At 42.3% G+C, this 26810-nt stretch overlaps 1 protein-coding gene across 1 annotated transcript in view; it reads right to left on the bottom strand.

Annotated features, from left to right (window-relative positions):
* Positions 1–15287: 15287 nt before the first annotated feature.
* LOC132824533 (low choriolytic enzyme-like) overlaps positions 15288–26810 on the bottom strand; it is a 44920-nt gene continuing 33397 nt past the window's right edge. Inside the window, exon 7 of the mRNA XM_060839166.1 lies at positions 15288–15328. Coding sequence (XP_060695149.1) covers positions 15288–15328 — 41 coding nt within the window. The remainder of the gene's footprint in view (positions 15329–26810) is intronic.

Below are 26810 nucleotides of genomic sequence, written 5' to 3' on the forward strand. Positions count from 1 at the left end.
AACAAGCTTTCTTGGACTCTTCATGTGGACGCACTGGTTACAAAGGCCCAACAATGTCTCTTCTTCCTCAGACAGCTGAGGAAATTTGGCATGATGGCAAATACCCTTGTCAACTTTTATCGGTGCACCATCGAGAGCATTCTGTCTGATGTGTCACTACCTGGTATGGCAACTGTACCAGTCAAGATCAGAGATGGTTACAGAAAGTAGTGAACTCGGCCCGGACAATCATAAAGACCGACCTCCCATCTATAGACTCCACCTACCAGGCCTGCTGTTAAGGAAAGGCCGCCAGCATTCTTAAAGATCCATCCCACCCTGGCAATATTTTTCTACAACCTCTACCATCAGGGAGAAGGTACAGAAGCCAGAACACATGCACCAGCTGGTTTTGCAACAGTTTCTACCTACTGTTGTTCGAATACTGAATGGACTTACAAACTCTTAACATTCACCTGTACCTGTGTTTTTGTTTTTGCCACTGTTTACCTATTATTTACTTATCTATGTTACTTAACTATGTAATCTGCCTGTATTGCTCGCAAAACACATGACAATAAATTCAATTCAGTTCAATTCGGTTCAATTCAAAGTTCTGATCTCAAAAATTTTGTTTGAGGTTTCTTAAGGTTGCTGTGAGAATAAAGATCTGTGTAATGTGCATGTCTCTTTACTACTTACTTACAATAGATCTGTAGTCAGCTGAAAATCCCCATCCACTGGTTAACAATGAATGAGTAAATTCTATAATGACAGTCCGGCCAGTGGATGTTAAAGTAACTGGCAGTCTTACTCTTCCACAGTATTTTGCCTGGAGAACTGGTGGACTTGGAGCAGCATCGTGGATGGCCAAGTAAGCTTTTGAACAACTTTCAGTTATATTTATGTACAACTTAGAAATTTCTAAAACAACCTGTTCAATAATAAACACATAGAAATATGCTAATCATTATTTTTAATGAAAACTTAGAATTTAGAATGAACAATTATTAAAATTATTAAAGTCAGATTGCAAAACAAATACTGGGTTTAAAGTTTTTCAATGATAGCTTACCTGAAACATGTTAAGTAGAAAAAAATCAACAGATGAGAAGTTAAGAACCTAGAAAACTTTAGCAAGTTAATGTCTTCTTGTGATACAAAGGTAATTATTACTGAGCTGACAAGTTCAATGTATAGGTGAAGCTTTAATTCTTAAATTCTTTCTGAATGCCTTGTGTAAGTGTAGATCGATTTTGTGAATTTCATGTATTATGGATGCAGAGCTGTGTTGGTGGATATTTGAAAGGAATAGCAGAAAAGGACAGCCAATGAGTTCAGGAGACATATTTGTTGTGGTGTTCTTTAACTGGACTTCACTAAGAGTAGTCCATAGCATCACATAGCTTTACAGCATAAAAACAGGTCATTTAGCCCAGAAAATTCATGTTAGTTCTCATGCTGTAAGCGCTTCACATGAGGCTCCCAAGCACTGAAGATGTCACCTAAACAGGGGACGAAACGTCTGCAACATAAATTCCCAGCTTGGTGAACAGAACCACAACAACCCTCTCTCATACTCACAACCCCCCATCCCAGACACACACACAAAGACCCACATGCACACATATACATATATGTTTGTGGGGTAAATTTGTACTTGCAGAGTTACATTGTACTTTGCTCAAAAACTGCATGAATTCATGTAAAACTGTTATCTCACTTTTTAGATGAGAATCACTCTAAATATTATGGCACAGACAGAGAACACATGGGGCTAACGCCTTCAACATATTGTCTGGCTAACACCAATTTACAGTTAACCTGAGAATTTAAGTTTTAAAAAATAGTTTTGTGATTTACACATGAAAGAAGTGAAACTATTATGGTGTTCGAACAGATGAAAGACTCAACAAAATCAAGGTATTTTTGAATGTATTATTTCAGTTACATCACACTGTAAACTTTTGCTATAAATTCTGTGCCTTACAATTGTATCCTCCACAACCACCTGATGGAGGAGCAGCGCTCCAAAAGCTAGTGTGCTTCCAATTAAACCTGTTGGACTATAACCTGGTGTTGTGTCACTTTTAACTTTTTACATCCCTGAGCAACACCAGCATTTCCAAATTATGTCTCTGCGGGTACTGCAAGTTGCTCAAGGGAAAAAGGCATTCTGAATCGAGGGGAAGCTGGGTAATTCAGAAGGGCTGGGAAGGCTGCAAGTTGCAAACCTCTTCTCCACATTTACCCTTTCACAAGAGAAGAACTTTCAATTACCACCCAAACAGATCTGGCATTTCTGCTATGCACTGGCAGCGTGTTTGATAAGCACAGACTTCAGGGCGCAATCACACTGAAAGGTTGCAGCAGGACACTTTACGCACAGAGACAGGCCCCCAGCTCACAGACTGGACCAAGTTTTATCTCGGAGCTGTTCACTTGCTCTATAGCCATTCATTAACTTACCATCTACCTGTATGCTCACAGCATCCACGCCTTACTTTGGTGTGCTAATTAACATGGTAACAGAAACAGATTGCATGTCTGGTTGTTTAGCGGTCCTCAGTCTAGGAGGTGCATATCTTGCTGCATGGCAATGTGCCACATCAATTTTGTACCTGGCCCACCTGCCCGCAGCCTACATTGCAAACACACTGCACTTGCAGCAAGCAGGCAGTATCCAATTCAAAGGGGTGTAGTTATCAATGAAGTCCACCAAAGCAGCCTTTGATTAGGGTCTCTGGTGCAATAAGTCAAGGGCAGCCTTCCATACCTGTCAAGGGTTTTGGCCACAGCCAGGCATTAAGTTGCGATAGTCTTGGTCAGGGGACCATGAAACTGTCGTCCAAATTGCCACAAAATTGATTAATTTTCCAATTCTGCACAAGAGAAGGAATTTCATATTTGGAGACAGGCTAGCCACCTATATCCACCACGAACCCACTGACTCCCACAGTTACCTCGACTACATATTCTCATACCTTGCTTCCCATAACAACTCAATTCTGTTCTCCCAGATTTTCTGTCGCATCTGTTCCAATGATGCCAACTTTGACAAGGAGGCCTCCAATATGTCCACTTTCTTCCTCAACCAAGGATTCCGCACCATCATGGTTGATAGGGTCTTCAGCCATGTCCGACTCATCTTCCACACTTCTGCTCTCACCCTTCTCTTCCCTTCCACAACAATCATAAGATCCCCCTTGTGCTCACTTACAATCCTGACAACTTCCACATCCAAAGGATCATTAGCTGCCATTTCCACCCCCTCCAGTTAGACGCTACCATCTCTCCCTCATCAGCCTTCCTCCAGCACACCCTAGTCCATTTTTCCTCCATTCCGAACACATCCTTAGAGCTTCACGGCACATTCCCCTGCAACCTCAGAAGGTGTAACACCATTTACTTCCTCCTCAATATACAAAGCCCAAACACATTTTCCAGGTGAAGCAATGATTTACTTGCACTCACTCAATCTAGTCTACTGGATTCACTGCTCACATTGTGGAATTCTCTGCATTGGGAAGATGAAGCACAGGCTGGGCGACCACTTTGCAGAAATCTTCTGTCTGCAAAAAAGACTCTGAGCTCCCGGTTACCTAGGACACCACTGTGTACCCTGGCCAATACCTCTTTCTCGGGCTTGCTGCAATGCTCCAGGAAAGCTCACCCCAGTTGAAAGTAGAATATCTAATTTTCTATTTGGAAACTCTACAACCTTCTGGATTCAATATCGAGTTCAATAATTTTCGGGTCTTCTCCAATACCCTTACCCCACACCAGCCTTGTCATGGGCTGCTACCACAAACTACCCAGGTAAGCCACAAATGATGCCCATTAGCAGTATCATTCTCCCAGCCTAACCTTTACCTATTCCTTTTGTCTCTAATGATTATTCTCACCATCTGGGCTCCATTTCAACCCATTGTTTACTCGATCCCCTTCACCCCAACCTTCTCTAGAATATATATTATATATGCTTTTCCTAGCTACTATCAATTGTTAATAAGGGTCACTGGACCTGAACAGTTAACTCTGCTTTCTCTCCACAGATGCTGCCAACGCTACTGAGTTTTTCCAGCAATTTCTGATTTGGCCTGCAAATACTTGCTCCCAGTCCATGTCTATCTAATGGTATTGAAATTGGCCTTCCCCCAATTTAGACACTTAACTTCTCTGGAACATATAGACTTATGGGGTGTAGGTTTGCTATCCAGACATTTCATTACCTGGCTACGTATCATCATCAGTGGCGACCTCCAAGTGAAGCGAAGCTGTTGTCTCCTGCTTTCTATTTATAGACTTATGATCACAATCTCCAAAATGCTCACCCACTTACACTTCAACCACTTTACCAGATTCATTCCCTACAATTAGGTCTAGCACTGCCCCATCTCTAGTTGGATGATCTACATACTGGAACAAAGAGCTCTCTTGGTGCACTTTAAAATTTCCACCCCATCTAATCTTCTCATACTAAGATGATCCCAGTTAATGTTATCAAAATTGAAGTCCCCTAAAAGTATAACCCTGTTTTTTTCACACCTTTCTACGATAAGCCTACATATCTGCTCCTCTATCTACTTCTGACAGTTGGGAAAATGATGTTATATAATTTCTCATAAGATTTTGAGTTCACATGAAATAACCTTTCCGTTACAATAGGAGAAAGTGAGGACTGCAGATGCTGGAGATCAGAGCTGAAAATGTGTTGCTGGAAAAGCGCAGCAGGTCAGGCAGCATCCAAGGAACAGGAGAAATGACGTTTCGGGCATGAACCCTTCTTCAGGAAATTGGCTCATGCCCGAAACGTCGATTCTCCTGTTCCTTGGATGCTGCCCCCTGACCTGCTGCACTTTTCCAGCAACACATTTTCAGTTTCCGTTACTCTGGGCGGCACGATGGCACAGTGGTTAGCACTGCTGCCTCACAGCGTCTGAGACCCGGGTTCAATTCCTGACTCAGGCGACTGACTGTGTGGAGTTTGCACATTCTCCCCGTGTCTGCGTGGGTTTCCTCCGGGTGCTTCGGTTTCCTCCCACAGTCCAAAGATGTGCGGGTCAGGTGAATTGGCCATGCTAAATTGCCCGTAGTGTTAGGTTAGGGGTATGGGTGGGTTGCGGGTCAGTGTGGACTTGTTGGGCCAAAGGGCCTGTTTCCACACTGTAAGTCTAATCTAATCTAATTTAATTTTACTTTTGCGTTTTTATGAATGACTAATCAGAAGTTTCTACTCTAAATTTAAAAGAAAGTAAAATTGTTTTGTATACCTTAAATGATCTTCGTACTAGAATGACCCAAAAACATTTTGCCAAAGGAAAAGTGATGTCCCAAGTTCTAAAATCAATAGCTCCCTTCGCACCTTTCAATGTATAACCACACCTAACTATAAAACAAAAGGAAGAGATTTACCGCTAAGCATACTGTTTAATATTAAATGGCTATTCAACTAAATATATAATTTATAATTTGAAGACAATATTACCAAATTCATATTTTGCACTGAAGCCATATGCTCGCCATGACTGGGCACTGTAAAACTGAACAAATAATGATTTTCTAGTTGATATCACTGCTGGATTCTCTCCACCACAAGTTGGCCCTTCCAGGACTGGAGCAAGTGCATCGTCACCGTCATGAATGATTACTCGGTCACTGTAGCAGTTTATAAACTCTTCTACTTGAAATTTTGTAAACTGTATGAAAACCTGTAAAGAAGATAACGATCAAATCAGGCAGATTATCCCGAATGGTGTAAGTCAGTTATTTACAATGATAAATGACCAAACAATTTGCAATGTGAAAAAGAAGTGAGCTTTTCTAAAGGATAACTGATTGGGAGACAATTTTAAGATTTCATTGGTTGAGGGTAGAATCTGATTTGAAATTGAATTTGTTCAGCAGTTTTAGCTTTTGCACTGGTGCAGTTCTCTTCACTTGCTCAGGTGAGTGCAGCTTCAACAATATCCATAAAATTCAACACCACCAGTTGGTTTGATGCAGCAGTTGGTTTGATCTACCCTATATTTGAAATGTGTATCCTCAATATTACAGTATGCAAGGTTGATAGGATTGCAGTGCTTTGAGCTTTTTTAACAGTGTCTACCAAAGGCAAAGCTTTCATTCCTAGCAGGTATATGGTAACACAATCATTTCTTTGTTATGCGCCATAATAAGTTATGGGAATGTCCAGTACATGATGTCATTAAACAATATGGGAATCTTGGAGTCTTTCCCTTTTGACAAGTTCTCCAAACTTTGAACAGATTTTGGCTGCGGTTATGATCAAAGTGTAAAACTATTTATAGTCCATGGTGATAGAGACCACAATGAGCAAAATGAGCCAACTCGTGGAAAGCTATCAGCCTAGATGGTGAAGACTTTCAGCTAGATTGTGCAGATTTTCATTGTTTCTGAAAACACGCAGCTATATACAGTTGATTAGGCTAGTGTAGTTCCTAGTTACATCTGGTTCTTCAACTGATTTCACTGGCTTTGGTGAATTTGTTCTAATTTGGCTGACTTGGCTTCTGCAAGTGTGGCAGAGTTACAGTGACTGGGTCAATGGTACATTTGAAAATGGGATAAAATGGCTGTTCTCAAGGATATGTTGTAAGTCTAGGAATCTTTGGTAGAACAATTCAGTTGATCTTTTGAGAACAAGTCCATTCTTTCAGTGTAAGAATTGAAATGTTCTTTCGAGCTACTTTGGCATGAAAAGGTGAAAACAAGGAGATTCAGATTCAGAATTAGGCAAGTTTTGAACAGAAGAAAGCATTTTTTTTTAAATGTGTGCTATTCAAAATAAGTTGAAGCAATGTTTTAATCTTAGGTTACTAGTGAAAACTGAAAGGTTTAAATTTGGAATAAGCAGAAAAAATGTGTAGCTACCAACTACTTAAGTATTTTTCAACACTTCTTCGTGAAAGCAATATTATATGCAAGCTCAAGCATAAGATTTTATAGGTTAGAAAGTTTTACTGGATTCTTTCATCCACTAAACCATACCCAAAATCTGTCTTCTCATGCACAGTCAAAAAATTTACCAAAATTGCAATGTAATGATAAGTCAACCACACAGTTGTATTCACAAACATTTTAGGATTTGTATATAGAGTTTGTTGCATTCAAGATAATAATGATGTTGGGTTTGTCTGATTCTTATGCGTAGCTCGGTATAGATGGAGAGAGTCAATGGTATCTCATGATAAATATGCATGACATTATACTTTTACAAATAGCAGTGCCACTGTGTAAATTAGTTTCCAAAAATCTTCCAATCTGCAAGGGCTAAGATTTTGCAAGGGGTTCCGTTTTATCAATGAGTTGACTGCAACCATAATAGAAGAATACAGTTTTTAATGTGTTGGATGAATTCCAAACAGGGATCCATGATCACATCATGAGGTTGAAAAAGAGTTAAGTGTGCTTTTATGTCAGCAGAGATTGGCCTGAAAATCAATGTAACAGGGCTACAGCCAGTGAAAGAGAATATGTAGGCTACCGTTAATGCTCTAAAACTAGAAGGTATGTCATACCTTAAATTTATATCATAATTACATACGTGCTTTATATAATTACAAATGATCTTTCAATAAAGACCTTAACTGATAAAAATAATAAGGCTGGTTGAGAATATGGCAGAGCTGATTGCATTTCTGAAGTGCAGGATGAGTGGGTTTGTGAATGGTGAGCTGCCCAGAGCAAACACATCTGTACAAAATGTCCCCATCCCAACTCTCATCGGCTCAAATTCATCGAATAGTTAAGACTCCAGGCCATAAGGGAGGGCAAATTTTTTTTGGATAGTCAAATCCAGAATACAATCATAACTCTGAATAAAATGCTAGTTACAAAAGGCTTGTGTTACTGACAAGGAACTGTTTAGCAGAGATACAGGGTACCAGGGATTAAGGAGAAACTGAAAGTAACTCTTGTAATCACTGATCCTTTCTAATAGATATGATGTTCTTGCTATTTGTGAAGACAAGAAAAAGGATTGCAATGCACACCAAGATACTGTGTCCATGAAGCCTGATCGTGAGGAGGAAGAGCAGAATGGAAATATAGTTGCAACCAGAGACTTTACTTAATCAAAGATATACAGCATCCCTCTGCAGTCAATAAAAAAGAATCCAAGTTGGTGTTGCCTACCTCCTGCTGGGCAAAGGCCATCTCTCTGTGGCAAAAAAGGAAAGTGGAAAACAAATTGGGTTAATCCATTTGTCATGGAATATGTTTTGACAAAGCAAATGGGTAGGAACAACAAGGAGGAGGGAAGGAGATCAAGATGGAAGAGTATCCGCAGTTAAGCTTTAAATTTAAAAGCAAGAACTTGAGAATCCTTACAGTGTGGAAATAGGCCCTTCAGCCCAACAGGTCCATACCAACCCTCCGAAGAGTATCCCACCCAAATCCATTACTCTACATTTAACCTTAATTATTGGACCTACCCTACACATCCCTGAACACTATGGGCAATTTAGCTTGGCCAATTCACCTGACCCACGCATCTTTGGATTGTGGGAGGAAACTGGAGCACCCGGAGAAAACCCATGCAGACACAGGGAGAATGTGCAAACTCCACACAGACAGTTGCCGGAGGCTACAGCAATGCTAACCACTGAGCTACTGAGCAGAAATGAACATTTAAGGGGAGACTAATGTGGGTTATGGATTCCTTTTCGAGGGTCATGGGCACCAATTCTGGGACAGGACTGAGCAGTCTGGTGAAATGTGCTCCACCTGATTCCTGTTGAAAATGCTAAATGGGAAGGTGGCAAAAGCTATTAACTAATGAACAGGAAGGAATCTATAAGAAATATAAACAGGCTAAACAGAACAGAGCTGAAGGACGTTGGAACAAAGTATGGTAGGATGTTGACGACAAAGAATGATGAGAGTTACAAAATAGAAATCTAAAACAATGGTTAAACATATGTTAAGAGAAAATCCAATTCTATTTTCTAATTGTCTTTACAGAGAAAGATACATCAAATCCCCCAGAAATACTTAATTAAGAGACTTGTGATACTGAATGATTAGAAGGAATCAGTATTTGTAAAAGACAAATAAATCCCTCGACCAGATGAGCCACATCCCAGAGATTTGAAGATGATGATTATAAAACAAATGGATGTTATTATCTTTCAGAATTCCATAGATTTTGGATAGGTTCTTTAAGACTGGAAATTAGCAAATGAAGCCCCACTATTTTCAAACAGGAAGAACAGTGAAAATGGAGAATTATAGACCTGTTAGTTTGATATGACTGGGAGGAAAAATATAAAAATCTACTATTAATGATGTGATGACTAGACATTTAGAAAATAATGGTGAAATTAAGCACATCTAATCTGAATTTATGAGAAATTTGACAAAACGTTTTGGAGTTTTTGTGGGAATGCTATCTGGAGTATAGATAAAGAGTTAATCCATGTATGAGGTGTATTTGGATTTTCAGAAAGCATTTAGTAAAGTCCCACAGACAAGGGGAGTAAATAAAATTAGACTGAATGAGTTTGGGTAATATACTAGCATAGTTTACAAATTGTTAACAGACAGAAAGGAAATATTAGGAATAAATGAAAGGCTGCTACTAGCGGGGTATCACAAGAAATGATACGAGGGCCAAATCTGTTCACAGTCTGTATAAACTATCTGGATGTGGTGAACAATTCAATAATTTCCAAATTTGGTAATTACAAAAATACTAAGTAGGAACATAGGTTGTGAGGAGGGTGCAAGAAGGTTTCAAGTAAACTTGGACAAGCTATATGGCATGAACATGCAAAATGAAATATAAGGTGGAATTTTCCACTCCCTGGCATGATGAGAGTAATGGCGAGCAAGGTGACAAAACAAAGCCACAATGAGAAAGTCAGATTCTCAATGTCAAGAAAAAGCCCTGTACAATTTTCCCAGCAAGCCTTAATCAAAATCTCATCTATTTCCCATTTGCAATGATATGGCGAAATTTCCAGTACTGGTGAGCAATGTGGAAGATGGCAAAAAAAAAGATGAAAATGAGAAAAAAAGTCAGATAACATTTCTGATTTTCACCTTAAGGTTTAAATGGCAAGTTCAGAATCTCACCAGTGAGCAGTGACTATTTCTGTGCAATTATATTTAATGGGGAGGTGAAGGCTGAGTGGTATTGTTGCTAAGCTATTAATCCAGAAGCTTCAGCTAATGCTCTGGATATCTGGATTCAAATTCCGTCACAGCAGAGTTAAGGATCTATTAATGACCATGAAACCATTGTTGATTGTCAGAAAGCCCATCCGGTTCAATAATGCCCTTCAGGGAAGGAAATCTCACCTCACCTTGTCTGACCTACATATGTCTCTCGATCCACAGCAATGGCAAAAACAGCCCTGCCAACTCTGGAAAGTCTTCCTTCTAAGTTTTTTTTGTTTTTATTCACTTGTAGTATGTGGGCATTGCTGGCTGGCGAACATTTATTGCCCATCCCTAGTTGTCCTTGTGATGGTGATGGTAAGCCTTCTTAAAGTGCTATAGTCCTCATGCTGTATGTTGACCCACAAAGCCCTTAGGGAGGGAATTGCAGGATCTTGATCCAGCGACAGAGAAGGAACCACGATCTATTTCCAAATCAGGATGGTGAGTGGCTTGGAGGGGAACTTGCAGGTGGTGGTGTTTCCACGTATCTACTACCATTGCCCTTCTTGATGGAATTGATTGTGGGTTTAGAAGGTGCTATCTTAGGATTTTGGTGAATTTCTGCAGTGCATCTTGTGGATAGTACACACTACGCTACTGAGCAGGTAGAAGGATTGGATGCTTGTGGATGTGGTGCCAACCAAGCATTTTTTGAATGTTATTGGAACTTTGCCCATCCAAGCAAATGGGGAGTACTCTGACATGCTCCTAACTTATGCCTTGTAGATGTGGAAAGGTTCTGGGGAGTCAGGAAGTGAGTTACTCGCCGTATATTCCAAGCCTCTGACCTGCTCTTGTGGGCATTGTGTTTATGTGACAAGTCCAGTTGAGTTTCTGATCAATGGTAACCACAAGGATGTTGATAATGGGGGATTTCAATGATGGTAACACCACTGAATATCAAGAGGCATTGATGAGGTTGCCCCTTACGATGAGACCCCTCCAACCGTAACAAGGACAGAACCCCCCTGGTGCTCACCTTCCACCCTACTAACCTTTGCATAAACCCTATCATCTGACGACATTTCCACCACCTCCAAACGGACCCCACCACCAGGGGTATATTTCCTTCCCCACCCCTTTCCGCTTTCCGCAAAGACTGTTCCCTCTGTGACTACCTGGTCAGGTCCACGCCCCCCCAACAGCCCACCCTCCCATCCTGGCACCCTGCCCTGGCACCACAGGAATTGCAAAACCTGCATGCACACCTCCCTCACCTCCATCCAAGGCCCCAATCTAGAAGGGCAATGGTAGTAGACACATGGAAACACCACCACCTGCAAGTTCCTCTCCAAGCCACTCACCATCCTGATTTGGAAATAGATCGTGGTTCCTTTTCTGTCCCTGGATCAAAATCCTGCAATTCCCTCCCTAAGGGCATTGTGGGTCAACATACAGCATGAGGACTATTGCACTTTAAGAAGGCAGCTTACCATCACCATCACAAGGACAACTAGGGATGGGCAATAAATGTTCGCCAGCCAGCAATGCCCACAAACTACGAATGAATAAAAACAAAAAAAACTTGGAAGACTTTCCAGAGTTGGCAGGGCTGCTTGTGCCATTGCTGTGGATCGAGAGACATATGTAGGTCAGATGAGGTGAGGTGAGATTTCCTTCCCTGAAGGGCATTATTAAACGGATGGGTTTTCTGACAATCAACAATGGTTTCATGGTCATTAATAGATTCTTAATTCTGCTGTGGGAGATTTTGAATCCAGATATCCAGAGCATTAGCTGAAGCTTCCTAGAGACCTGGCACTCCAACCACAACGCCATAAACAAGCACATGGATCTAGATACCATCTATCAACCCCTCAGAAAACAAACAGGAAATGACATCACCACAAACCCCAGGAACCCCATCCAGCACAAACACATAAATAGAAAGCAGGAGACAACAGCTTCACTTCACTTGGAGGTCACCACTGATGATGTTACTTAGCCAGGTAATGAAATGCCTGAATATCAAACCTACAGCTCAGCAAGCAAACCTACACCCCAAACCTCAACCCGAGCTACAAACCTTCACAAACCTTGCAGGAGCCTTCCACATCCATCAAAGTTTTACCTGCTCATCCAACAATATCATTTATTGTATCCGTTGCTCTCGATGCAGTCTCCTCTACATTGGGGAGACTGGACACCTCCTAGCAGAGCGCTTTATGGAACATCTCCGGGAAACCCGCACCAATCAACCGCATCGCCCTGTGTGCCAACATTTCAAATCCCCCTCCCACATGCAGGCCCTGGGCCTCCTACACTGCCGCTCCCTCACCACATGAGCATGGAGGAAGAACGCCTCATCTTCCGCCTCGGAACACTTCAACCCCAGGGCATCAATGTGGATTTCACCAGTTTTCTCATTTCCCCTTCCCCCACCTCACTCCAGCTTCAAGCTTCCAGCTCAGCACCACCATGACCTGTCCTACCTGCCTATCTTCCTTTCCACCTATCCACTCCATCCTCCTCTCTGCTAACTTCCCCCACCCTCCTCTCTGACCTATCATTTCCATCCCCACCCCCATTCACCTACTGTACTCTATGCTACTTTCTCCCCACCCCCCTCTCATTTATCTCTCCACTCTGCAGGCACCCTGCCTCTATTCCTGATGAAGGGCTTTTACCCGAAACGTCCTGCTCCTCGGATGCTGCCTGACCTGCTGTGCTTTTCCAGCACCACTCTAATCTAGACTCTGGTTTCCAGCATCTGCAGTCCTTGTTTTTATCTGACTGGAGATGGTCATTACCTGGTATTTGTGTGGTGCGAATGTTACTTGCCTGGATATTGTCTTGTTGCATTTGAACATGGGCTATTTCAGTATCTGAAGAGTCATGAACATTGTGCAATCATCAGTGAACATCTCCACTTCTGACCTTATATATATGGAAGCTCATTGATTGAAAGCAGCTGAAGATGGTTGGGCCAAGGACAATACCCTGATGAACTCCTGCAGAGGTGCCTGGAGTGGAGATGACTAACCTTCAACAACCATGATCAGGTATGACTCCAACTAATGCTGAGTTTGCCCCCCAATACCCAGTAATTCTACTGTTTAGATTTAGTTTTAGATTCTCTACAGTATGGAAATAGGCCATTTGGCCCAACAAGTCCACACCGACCCTCTGAAAAGTAACCCACCCAGACCCATTCCCCTACCCTATATATACCCTGACTCACGCACCTAATACGATGGGCAATTTAGTGTGGTCAATTCACCTGACCTGCACATTTGTGGACAGTGGAAGGAAACGGGAGCATCCGGAGACAACCCACACAGACATGGGGAGAATGTGCAAACTTCACATAGATAGTCACCTGAGGTGGGAATTGAACCCAGGTCCCTTGAGCTGTGAGGCAGCAGTGGAGAGCCACCACTGGGATAGTTTTGATAAGACTCCTTATTGCCACACTTGGTCAAATGTGGCCTTGATGTCAAGGGCTATCACTCTCACCTCTGGAATTCAATTCTTTTGTCCATGTTTGAATCAAGGCGAGAATGAGGTTGTGGCTGAGTGGCCCTGGCAGAATCCAGACTGGGCATCGCAGAGCAGGTTATCGTTGAGCAGATGCTGCTTGATAGCACTGTCGATAACACCTTTCATCACTTTACTGATGACCAAGAGTATAGTGATGGGGAAGCAATTGGCAGGGTTGGATTTGTCCTCCTTTTCATGTACAGGACATATCTAGGCAATTTTCCACATTGTTAGAAAGGTGCCAGTGTTGTAATTGTACTGGAATAGCTTGGCTCAGGAAGCAGCTAGTTGTGGAGCCCTAGTCTTCAGTACTATTGCTGGAACGTTGCCAGAGTTTATGACCTTTGCTGTATCCAATGTCTCCAACTGTTTCTTGATATCACTTGGAGTGAATCGAATTGGCTGAAGACTGTATCTGTATTGCTGGGGACCACTGGAGGAGGCCTAGATGGATCAACCATTCACCACTTCTGGCTCAAGATTGCTGCAATTGCTTCAGCCTTATCTTTTGCACTGCTGTGCGGGGCTCTTTCATTATTGAGGATGGGGATATTTGCGGAGCCTCCTCCTCAGTGAGGCATTTAATTGTGCACCACTATTCAAGACTGGATGTGGCAGGACTACCGACCTTAGATCCGATTGGTAGTTGTGGGATCACTTAGCTCTGTCTATCACTTGCTGCTTAGTATGCAAATAGTGCTGTTGGCACACATTTTCAGGTATGCCTGGTGCTACTCCTGGCTTGTCCTCCTGAACTCTTGAGTGAGCCAGGGTTGATCCCCTGGCTTGATGGTAATAATTGAGAGAGGGATATGCCAGGCTATGAGATTATAGATTGTATTGGAGTACAATGCTAAGGTTGTTGATGGCCCCCACAGCACCTCACAGATGACCAATCTTGAGTTGCTAGATCTGTTCAAAGTTTGTCCCATTTCATGCAGTGGTAGCGCCATATATTACAATTAACGTTTTTCTCAATATGAAGGTGGAACTTCACATCCATGAAGACTGTGCAGTAGTCACTCTTACTGATAGTGTTAAGGACAGAGGCACCTGCAGCTGGCAGACTGGTGAGAATGAGGTCTCTAGCAGCTTCTGTGTTTATACCATACAACGGCAATTGCCAGTGCAGCTGTGGATGGATTACAACTGTACTGAGTGAATTGGAAATATACCATGCAAGTTTTTTAGAGGCTGGAATATGTGATATCTGTCACCTTTCTTGAGGATGGTGATGATTAAGAGACTTCCTTGCTTACTACTCCCCTCTGTTGAGATAAGCGAAATGATAATGTTATCATGCTAATAAAGTGCTTTCCCTTCAGACTGAAGTGCTTTCCCTTCAGTAGGGATTCCATCTATTTCTGATGCCTTTGTTCTTTAGGCATCTGTTGAATGGCCTTTTCTATTTTGTAACCAGTGGAGTTGTGCTAAAGTGATGCTGATTGCATGCCGTGGCTTGGAGTTGAGGACAGAGTCTTTGTTGAGGTGATTTTTGAAGTGATCTTTGCAGCATGTGTCGACTACCCCTCCTTTTTTGATGAACACCTCTCCAGCATACTTAGCAGTGAATTTGGGTCTGGTTATTTAGTTAATTGACTAATTACTGTCTGAGCCACTATCAGTTTTTTAGCTGTAAGTTTTTACTGGACATCAGCCTTCAGTTCAGCAGGTCTGGCAGCATCTGTGAAGAAAAACCAGAGTTAAGGTTTCAGCTCCAGTTCTGAGGAAGGGTCACTGGACCCGAAACGTTAACTCTGACTTCTCTTCACAGATGCTGCCAGACCTGCTGAGCCTTTCCAGCAACTTCTGTTTTTGTTTCTGATTGACAGCATCTGCAGTCCTTTTGGCTTTTATCTTACATTTGTCTTACAATGTAGCCCATTCTGCTGCAGAATACACTGGTTTCAAAAGTAAACATTTTGTTCAGTACAGTCTATTCACAAGAAATCTGACGTGCTGTTCTCTTTAAAGAAAACTTAATGCCCCATTTCTAATTGTCATGCAAGGGCATCAGACCCCAGAGCACCCTTGTAATGAAGTCATGGGTCTAGACAACATGTAACATAAAGAACAGAGTGGGTAGAGGTAAAACTTTAGATCGCCTGGAACACATCAGATCAGACTACAACATGGACATGAAGACAGGAAAGGATGGATTACTCCTTACTTAATGTAACTACAAGTTAGAGCCGGATATATCAATGATTACCGTGCATAGCATTATTAAATATTAATGTATAATAAATAGTATTTCTTTGGTCAAGGAGAAGGCAAAGCCAAGAAATGTGTATCCAAGCTTAACCTTCAGCCTGTAAGAAACTCCAAATCAGTCTGGCATTAAACTGCACAAATAATGAATAGTCTTTCTAAAGGTGTTCAAACAGTTTGATGATGTGGCCAACTACGCAGCAGTCAGACAATGCCAAGTTCAAGGCTAAGAACAAATCAGCCAAATAAATAAAGTTGTTCGCTTCCAAACAAAGATGCAAAGATTATTGACAGCAAATAAATGTACACAGACAGACACACTGACTTTTCAGGAATACTCCATGAGTTGTGAAGAAGACTTTTGGTGGGTTTTCAGCTCAACATTTTGTGGAGAGGAATTCCAAAGGAAGAGACAGGAAGCAATGGACTGGTGCTCTTCAGGCAGGTCAAATTCTGCTTTGAACAGAATTCAAAAATGTGACACGTGACCTCTCTCTGAAAGTTTTCCAGATGAATGCACCTGCAGGGAGCTCTGAATAAAGTCAACATGTTGCTGTTGTACCTGGTGCCTTTTCCTCAGCAAAGACCAATTTGTTTAAAAGTTTACAATAAATTTATGTAGGTCCACCTAATTTTTAAAACATAAGATTTGGCTCACATCTCCTCATAACATTATCACGCAAAAACCTAGAGTTTTTAAAGAGAGTTTCTTTTCAGTGTACTAGCAAGTAGCTTTTATGTATGGCATGAGACTTTGTATATCCTTAGCCTGAGAGGGAATGGTGACAGCAAATCTGTTCATAATGCTGCTCATTGTAAAATTGTTCACAGATTTGTAACAAACAGCTGGAAAAGTATAAAAATGTTTTTTTTCTAGTTCTGAACGTCCACCCTAACGACGGGAAGAAAAGTCACAAAAATTTCAGGCATCAAAGAACTCTAGTTATATTCCCCTTGGACATAGCTGCAGGAGTCCTAATAATATTGGATAGCAAACCTGACAATGTTGTTGTGGTCTTACTTACACGTTTTCTATCATGAGATGTTTTAAATATCCATGTGCAGCGAGCATTGTTCGGATATAAGTTTGGGAAATTTGGAGAGGTGAATTTTCCTGGTTCATGTCTGTATAGTCCTCCGCATATTTCTGAAAGTTTAAAAGTTATAGTTTGAAATAATAATTTGCAAACATGCAAGGTATAGTTCTGTATTACAATATGCATTTCACAGCTGAGATAGACAGATTCTGAATCACACATTTTTAAGGAATCAGAATAATAAGTCGAAACATAGAATCTCTACAGTGTGGAAGCAGAACATTTGGTCCATTGAGTCCATACTGACCCTCTGAAGACCATCCCACCCTTTAACTCTGCATTTCCATGGCTAACATACTGATCCTATACGTTCTGGACACTATGGGCAATTTAGCATTGCCAATCCATCTCATGTGCACATCTATGGACTGTGGATGGTAACCAGAGCACCCAGAGAAAACCCATGCAGACACATGGAAAATGTGCAAACTCCAAATAGACAATTGCCCGAGGGTGGAATCAAACCTGAGTTCCTAGTGCTGTGAGGCAGCAGTGCGAACCACTGAGCCATGACTAAGCCAAATAGCCTAATTCTGCTCCTATATCTGATGGTCTTAATTAAACAAATAAATTAATTATCTCAAGAATTATTCCTCCAAGGGGCACTGTAAACAAATCCAAAAGTTCAACAGAAACTTAAATAAAATTAAACTCATTTCCCCGTTTGAAACTGAAAATTGTCTCCTGCCATTCCTACTGGTCGTGGAAGGGCTTAAGCAACTGGCCATGTACTTAAGATTCTTAATCAATGATAATGCATGTATTCACACACACAACCTTTAACTCCATCTTTTTGCCATTTTTACAAAGTCTGGTTTTACCTATAGGTGCACCATTAAGTTTGTACTTTCCTTTTCTCCCACACTCTGGTTATCATTACCAAACTTATGACTCTGCTCTTTACCTATTGTTTCCCATTTATTTACCATACCTCACCTCAGATGAAGACTTCTTCACGTTATTTAGTTTAAAGTATTCTCTATTATCTTAATCATATGCTTGCCAGAACACTTGCCGCAGCATGGTTTAGGTAAAGGCCATTCACAGTAGGACAGCACTGACTTTCTGCAACACTGATTCCAGTTGTGCATAATTCAAAATACATTTCTCCCACACGAGGCTTTAAGTCACGCATCTACCTCCTTGATCTTCTTTAGCCTTTGTTAATGTTCTTATGGATCACCTAATAATCCACAGATTAGAGTCATAGAGTCATAGTACAGCACGGAAACAGACCCTTCGGTACAACCCTTCCATGCCGACCAGATATCCCAACCCACTCTAGTCCCACCTGCCCGCACCAGGCCCATATCCTTCCAAACCCTTCCTATTCATATACCTATCCAAATACCTCTTAAATGTTGCAATTGTACCAGCCTCCACCACTTCCTCTGGCAGCTCATTCCATATCCGTACCACCCTCTATGTGAAAAAGTTGCCCCTTAGGTCTCTTTTATATCTTTCCCCTCTCACCCTAAACCTATGCCCTCTAGTTCTGGACTCCCCGACCCCAGGGAAAAGACTTCGCCTATTTACCCTATCCATGCCCCTCTTAATTTTGTAAATCTCTATAAAGTCACCCCTCAGCCTCTGACGCTCCAGGGAAAACAGCCCCAGTCTGTTCAGCCTCTCCTTATAGCTCAAATCCTCCAACCCTGGCCACATCTTTGTAAATCTTTTCTGAACCCTTTCAAGTTTCACAACAGCTTTCCATTACTACATTTGAAGTTCTGATTTTTAGTTTATCCTCTGGCCACTCACAATTCCTCAACAGCAATTCTTTCCTCATCTTACTTATGTTGTTGGTACCCAAGTGGACAATGATGACAGGATCTTCCCCCTCCCACAGCACATTCTCTCCAGTTCAGAGTAAATACCCAGAACCCTGACACTAGGTAATCAATACAGCTTTCTGCATTCAAGTTTTCTGCTTCAGGGAACTGTGTCATATATCCTGACTGTCCCCAATATCACAATTTTTTTTTGGTTCCCCCACTGGGTGCTCTCTGCACCACAATTCCATGGTCAGTTTGCCTTTCCACCTCATAGCCATCACTCCTACCTATTGGATAACTGAAAGGACAATTGAATTTTGTATTCTCGGTCTCATTGCCTGTTACACTTGCAGAACCACTTCGTGCCCCTGACCACAAACCAAATCAGAAGATTTTGTCCTACGGATTGTCATAGAGTCATAGTCATAGAGATGTACAGCACGGAAACGGACCCTTTGGTCCGACCCATCTATGCAAACCAGATATCCCAACCCAATCAAGTCCCACCTGCCAGCATCCATATCCTTCCAAACCATTCCTATTCATATACCCATTCAGAAGCCTTTTAAATGTTGCAATTGTACTAGCCTTCATCACATCCTCTGGCAGCTCATTCCATACACGTACCACCCTCTGTGTGAAAACGTTGCGCCTTAGGTCTCTTTTATATCTTTCCCCTCTCATCCTAAACCTACGCCCACTAGTTCTGGACTCCCCCATCCCTGGGAAAAGACTTTGCCTATTTACCCTATCCATGCCCCTCATAATTTTATAAATCTCTATAGGGTCACCCCTCAGCCTCTGACCCTTCAGGGAAAACAGCCCCAGCCTGTACAGCCTCTCCCTATAGCTCAAATCCTCCAACCCTGGCCACATCCTTATAAACCTTTTCTGAACCCTTTCAATTTTCACAACATCTTTCCGATAGGAAGGAGACTGGAATTGCACACAATATTCCAACAGTGGCCTAACCAATGTCCTGTGCAGTTGCAACATGACCTCCCAACTCCTGTACTAAATACTCTGACCAATAAAGGAAAGCATACCAAATGCCTTCTTCACTATCCTATCTACCTGCGACTCCACTTTCAAGGAGCTATGAACCTGCACTCCAAGGTCTCTTTGTTCAGCAACACTCCCTAGGACCTTACCATTAAGTGTATAAGTCCTGCTAAGATTTGCTTTCTCAAAATGCAGCACTTTACATTTATCTAAATTAAAATCCAACTGCCACTTCTCAGCCCACTGGCCCATCTGATCAAGATCCTGTTGTAATCTGAGGCAACTGTCTTCGCTGTCCAGTATACCTCCAATTTTGGTGTCATCTGCAAACTTACTAATTATACCTCTTATGCTCACATCCAAATCACGTATATAAATTATGAAAAAGAGTGGACCCAGCACTGATCCTTGTGGCACTCCACTGGTCACAGGCCTCCAGTCTGAAAACCAACCCTCTGTCTTTTAACTTTGAACCAGTTTTGTATAAAATGGCTCATTCTCCCTGTATTCCATGAGATTTAACCTTGCTAACCAGTCTGCCATGGGGAACCTTGTCAAATGCCTTACTGAAGTCCATATAGATCATATCTACTGCTCTGCCCTCATCAATCCTCTTTGTTACTTCTTCATCCAAAGATATGTACATCCTGTCCCTCAGGATTCCCTCCAACAACTTGCCCACCACCGACATCAGGCTCACTGGTCTATAGTTTCCTGGCTTGTCCTTACCACCTTTCTTAAACAGTGGCACCACATTTGCCAACCTCCAGTCTTCCAGCACCTCACCTGTGATTATTAATGATACAAATATCTCAGCAAGAGGCCCAGCAATCATGTCCTTAGCTTCCCATAGAGTTCTGATCAGGTCCTGGGTATTTAAACACTTTTGTGTGTTTCAAGACATCCAGCACTTCCTCCTTTGTAATATGGACATTTTTCAAGATATTACTATCTATTCCCTTACATTCTATATTTTCCATGTCCTTTTCCACAGTAAATACTGATGCAAAATACTCGTACAGTATCTCCCCCATCTCCTGCTTCTCCACATAAAGGCCACCTTGCTGATCTTTGAGGAGCCCTATTTTCTCCCTCGTTACCCTTTTGTCCTTAATGTATTTGCAAAGATCCTTTGGATTCTTCTTACCTCTATTTGCCAAAGCTATCTCATGTCCCTTTTTGCCCTCCTGATTTCCCTCTTAAGTATACTCCTCCTTCCTTTATATTCTAATGATTCCCCCCGATCTCTCCTGTCTACACCTGACATACACTTCCTTCTTTTTCTGAACCAAACCCTCAATTTCTTTTATCACCCAGCATTCCCTACATCTACCAGCCTTTCCTTTCATCCTAACAGGAATATACTGACTCTGGACTCATGTTATCTCATTTCTGAAGGCTTCCCATTTCCCAGCCATCCCTTTACCTGCGAACATGTGCCCCCAACCAGCTTTTGAAAGTTTTACTGCTCCTCGGATGCTGCCTGAACTGCTGTGCTCTTCCAGCTCCACTAATCCAGAATTTTGATAGTTCTTGCCTAATACCGTCAAAATTGGCCTTTCTCCAATTTAGAACTCCAACTTTTAGATTTGGTCTATCCTCTTCCATCACTATTTTAAAACTAATAGAATTATGGTCGCTGGCCCCAAAGTGTTCCCTCACTGACACCTCAGTCACCTGCCCTGCCTTATTTCTCAAGATTAGGTTAAGTTTTGCACCTTCCCTAGCAGTACATCCACGTATTGAATCAAAAAAAAGTTTCTTGTACACACTTAACAAATTCCTCTCCATCTAAATCCTTAACACTATGGCAGTCCCAATCTAAGTTGGGAAAGTTAAAATCCCCTACCATAACCACCCTATTATTCTTACAGATAGCTGAGATTTCCTTACAAATTTGTTTCTCAATTTCCTCTGACCAATAGGGGATCTATAATACAATCCCAATAAGGTGATCATCCCTTTCTTATTTCTCAATTCCATCCAAATAACTTCCCGGGATATATTTCCGGGAATATCCTCCCTCAGCACAGCTGTAATGCTATCCCTTGTCAAAAATGCCACCCCCCCCCCCCCCCCCCCTCCTATCTTGCCTCCCTTTCTATCCTTCCTGTAGCATTTGAATGCTGGAACATTAAGCTGCCAGTCCTGCCCATCCCTGAGCCATGTTTCTGTAATTGCAATGATATCCCAGTCCCGTTTTCCTAATCATGCCCTGAGGTCATCTGCCTTCCCTGTTAGGCCTCTTGCATAGAAATAAATGCAGTTTAGTTTATCAGAGCTCCCTTGTTCTCTGCTTTGTCCCTGCCTGCCCTGACTGTTTAACTTGCTTCTGTTCTCAACTGTACCAGTCTCAGATCGATCTCTTTCCTCACTATCTCCCTGGGTCCCAAACAGCACCACCGACCCCCCCCACCCCATCTTACTAGTTTAAATCCTCCTGAGCAGCTCTCACAAATCTCCGTGCCAGGGTATTAGTCTCCTTCTAATTTAGGTGCAATCTGTCCGTCTTGTACAGGTCACTTCTACACCAAAAGAGATTCCAATGATCCAGAAATGTGAATTCTTCTCCCATACACCAACTCCTCAGCCATGCATTCATCTGCTCTATCCTCCTATTCTTGCCCTCACTAGCTTGCAGCACTGGGAGTAATCCAGATATTGCTACTCTCGAGGACCTCCTTTTTAAATTCCTGCCTAACTCTCTGTAATCTCCCTTCAGAATCTCAACCTTTTCCCTTCCTATATCGTTGGTTCCAATGTGGACAATGACCTCTTGCTGGCCCCTCTCCCCCCGTGAGAACATTCTGCACCCTCTCTGAGACATCCTTGATCCTGGCACCAGGGAAGCAACACACCATTCTGATTTTTTTGCTGCTGGCCACAGAAACGTCTGTCTGTACCTCGGACTAGAGAGTCCCCTATCACAATGTAACTACCTTCTGGTACAAAGTATACCGGTACTTCTTATTTCATTTTAACTTGGATTTCAGCTCATTTATTTTCAGTTCATGTTCCCCAAGCTGCAAAGAGTTAGCGTAAATGTAGTTGCCGTGAATTGCACTGGCATCAAACGGAATTAACATTCTGCAGCCACAACAGGATATCTGCTCTGCAATCTTTATTCTGGGATAATTAACTTATGATTAATAAATCCTACGACCTCTAATAAGCTTTACTACTGCTAGCAAACCATATCACCACCAGTGAAACTATTGTGTTTGTGTATCATGAAGATTCCCCAAATGAGATTTAGCCATTGCCCTGTGTTATCACATGTTCATTTTCCTCAGATCTGCTCAGGAGCCACAGAGTCTAGCTGGTGTCTATACTGCTGCTCCCTCTCAGCACACCACAATGCTGAATGGTCTTTCCCCATTGCCCTCACCTCCCTTTGCACTGTGCTAAGGTCTCTCCACTGTGCACTCTCATCTCACTTCACGTTGTTTCATGACCCCTCTGACACTGCTCTCATCTACTCTTCTGCTGTTTCACTGGTTCTCCATCAGTGTTCTCGCTCCTCCCCTTGGACTGTTTAATAGTTTGTCCATCATTGCTGCGCTCACCCCTCATTCTGTTTTATGTCCTCATCAATGTTCACACACTTTGATTGTCTTTCCGCCACTCTCTGTTATATTATTTTTCCTCCGCTCTCTCATTCCTCTTGCTCTTTTATGATGTGCCCACTGCTACTCACTCCTTCCCTTCTATTTTTTTTTACAGTTTTTGCATTGCTGCGTCCTCTCCTGCTGTCATCGGGTTTTATTGCCTCTCCACTGCTTCTTTTTTTCCTCCCTCACACTATTTACTCGTTTCCCTGATACTTCATTCTCTCCTCTCCCTTCGCATTGCTTTCTGATCTCCCTGAAAGCTCACTCTTCCCCTCATTCATTTTTATGGTACCTCCACTGTTGCTCACTCTCCTCCCATTTTATTGTGTAGCTCTTTCTCTTCTGCTGCCCTCTCTCCCCCTCTTGTATTGTTTTCTCTGCTGTCTTCTGTCAACCTCAGTCTGATTACAAATGTCCCTGCTGCTGCTCTGTCTCACCCTGTTATGATGTTTTATTATCTCACAACTGTTGCTTTATCTTACTGTCTTATGCTGCTTTCTGTTCTCTCTGCCACTGGTCTTGACGTGAGTTTGCCTCAAGCAGATATTTTATATGATTGAGCAATAATCTCCTGTGGCTATCATAGCATTGGAGAAGCTAACAGACATCTATAACAGCAACTATTACATAAAACTATTGTTTTCACAAACCCAGTGTCCAGGGTAACATTAAGCTATTTGATTACAATTGAGCAGGAAGCTTCTACTAACAAGTAATGCTCCAAGTGATCCCAGAGTAGGATGCTGTCTCAGACGGTTTTATCTTCAGATCACATTATGATACAGTGATGATATCATGGGTTTGTCTCTTAAATATATGTGGATATTAACTGCAACACGCCATTTTCCAGAGCTAAAATTCATTCTCCCTGTGTTTGCATGGGTTTCCTCTGGATGCTCTGGTTTCCTCCTACAGTCACAAAGATGTTCAGGTTAGTTGGATTTAACCTGAAAATGTGTTGCTGGAAAAGCGCAGCAGGTCAGGCAGCATCCAAGGAACAGGAGAATCGACGTTTCGGGCATGAGCCCTTCTTCTTTAGTTGGATTGACCATGGCAACTGCAGAGTTGCAGGGATGGGTCTGGGTGAGATGCTCTTCAGCGGCTTGGTGTGGATTTAATGGACTGAATGGCTTGCCTTCACAGTGTAGGGATTCTATAATGCTGATTCTTCTCTGATTCTATCCCAAATATAGTTGGTTGAGTACAGTTGAGTGGATGACAGGTTTGCAATGTCAAGTGATAGAAACGTCACAAGCTCAAGATTACCATGAAGGATTCTCCTTCTCAATCTCTACCACCTCCTGAAGTGTGCTGCTCCTCAGGTTAAACCACCACCAGTTAACTCTTTCTAATGTGAGAGCAGCCTTATGACCTTGTGAGATTATGAAACTTTATCTTTACATGGATGCACACATGCATGTGTTGTCAATTCAATAATTCTGGAGGTAGCTTTGCTCGCTAAGTTGGAAGGTTTGTTTCAGATGTTTTGTCACCATACTAGGTGACACCATCAGTGAACCTCCGGATGAAGCACTGGTGGCATGGTCCACTTTCTATTTATGTGTGTAGGTTTCCTTGGTGACATCATTTCCAGTGGTGATGTCATTTCCTGTTCATTTTCTCAGGGGGCGGTAAATGGGTTCCAAGTCAATGTGTCTGTTGATAGAGTTCTGATGGAATGTTATACCTCCAGGAATTAACGTGTGTGTCCCTGCTTGGCTTGCCCTAAGATGGATGTGTTGTCCCAGTCGAAGTGGAATCCTTCTAAACTGAAATAGAACATTATTCCAATAAGCCATCATACACTGCAGCACAGAGGAACAACGAAGAACAGAGGAAATTCACCTATACCGTGTATTCAAAAAGTGCGGGTACCCAATGAACATAGTCCACCGATTTCTCAGCAACAAACCCCAACAAGCAGACAAATCACGTCCGAAACCCTAGCCACTCTCCCCTACATCAAAGACATCTTGAAAATGACTGCCAGACTACTCAGACCTCTGGCATCATGATCGTCCACAAACCCACCAACACATTAAAACAGCAGCTAATGAACTTGAAAGATCCTATACAGACAACCTGCAAACTAATGTCATTTACAAAATACCTTGCAAGAACTGTAACAACTGTAACTGGACAAACAGGCAGAAAACTAGCCACCAGGATACATGAACATCAACTAGCCACAGAAAAACATGTAGAAGAAAGTGAGGACTGCACATGCTGGAGATCAGAGCTGAAAATGTGTTGCTGGAAAAGCGCAGTAGGTCAGGCAGCATCCAAGGAGCAGGAGAGTCGACATTTCGGGCATGAGCCCTTCTTCAGAAAAACATGACCCACTCTCACTAGTATCCTTACATACAGATGAGGAAGGACACCACTTTAACTGGGACAAGATATCCATCCTAGGACAAGCCAAACAGAGACACACATGAGAATTCCTAGAGGCATGGCATTCCAATCAGAACTCTATCAACAGACACATTGACTTGAATCCCATTTACCACCCCAAGAAGTAGAATGGGAAACGACATAACCACAGGAAATATTGCCACAACAGGAAATGAAATCATCAACCCAAGGAAAACTACACATATCAAACCTTCATCAAAAACACGGAAATAGAAAAAACACACCGGATCATCAACGCCACACTCACAGGCATTCGATTCACGAGAGAAGTAGAAAAGGACAGCCAACTCCCATTCCTAGACGTGATAGTACAGAGAACACCGAACGGAGAATTCACCACAAGGGTACACAGGAAAACAACACACACAGACCAAGTCCTAAACTATGAAAGTAACCACCCCAACACACACAAACGAAGCTGCATCAGGACACTATTCAAAAGAGCTACAACACACTGCAGTACACCAGAACTGCGAAAAGAGGAAGAGGAACACCTTTACAAGGTATTCGCCAAAAACGGATACCCGCGCAACTTTATCAACAGATGCCTAAGAGATAGACCACGGAACGAGGACATGCCACAACCAAAAGGACTAACCACACTACCATACATCAGGAGCGTTTCAGAACTGACAGCCAGACAACTGCGACCCCTAGGACTCATAACGGCACACAAACCAACTGCCACGCTCAGACAACAACTTACTAGAACAAAGGAGCCAAAACCCAACATGAGCAAAACTAATGTAGTTTATAAAATACCATGCAAGGACTGCACAAAACACTATATAGGACAAACAGGAAGACAGCTAACAATCCGCATACATGAACACCAACTAGCCACGAAACGACACGACCAGCTATCCCTAGTAGCCACACACTCAGACAACAAGCAACATGAATTCGACTGGGAAAACACTACTATCATAGGGCAAGCCAGACAGAGAACAGCCAGGGAATTCCTAGAGGCATGGCATTCATCCACAAATTCCATCAACAGACACATCGACCTGGACCCAATATACCAATCACTACAGCGGACAGCTGAAACTGAC

This window comes from Hemiscyllium ocellatum, chromosome 18 (genome assembly GCF_020745735.1).
Source record: "Hemiscyllium ocellatum isolate sHemOce1 chromosome 18, sHemOce1.pat.X.cur, whole genome shotgun sequence".
Lineage (NCBI taxonomy): Eukaryota > Metazoa > Chordata > Chondrichthyes > Orectolobiformes > Hemiscylliidae > Hemiscyllium > Hemiscyllium ocellatum.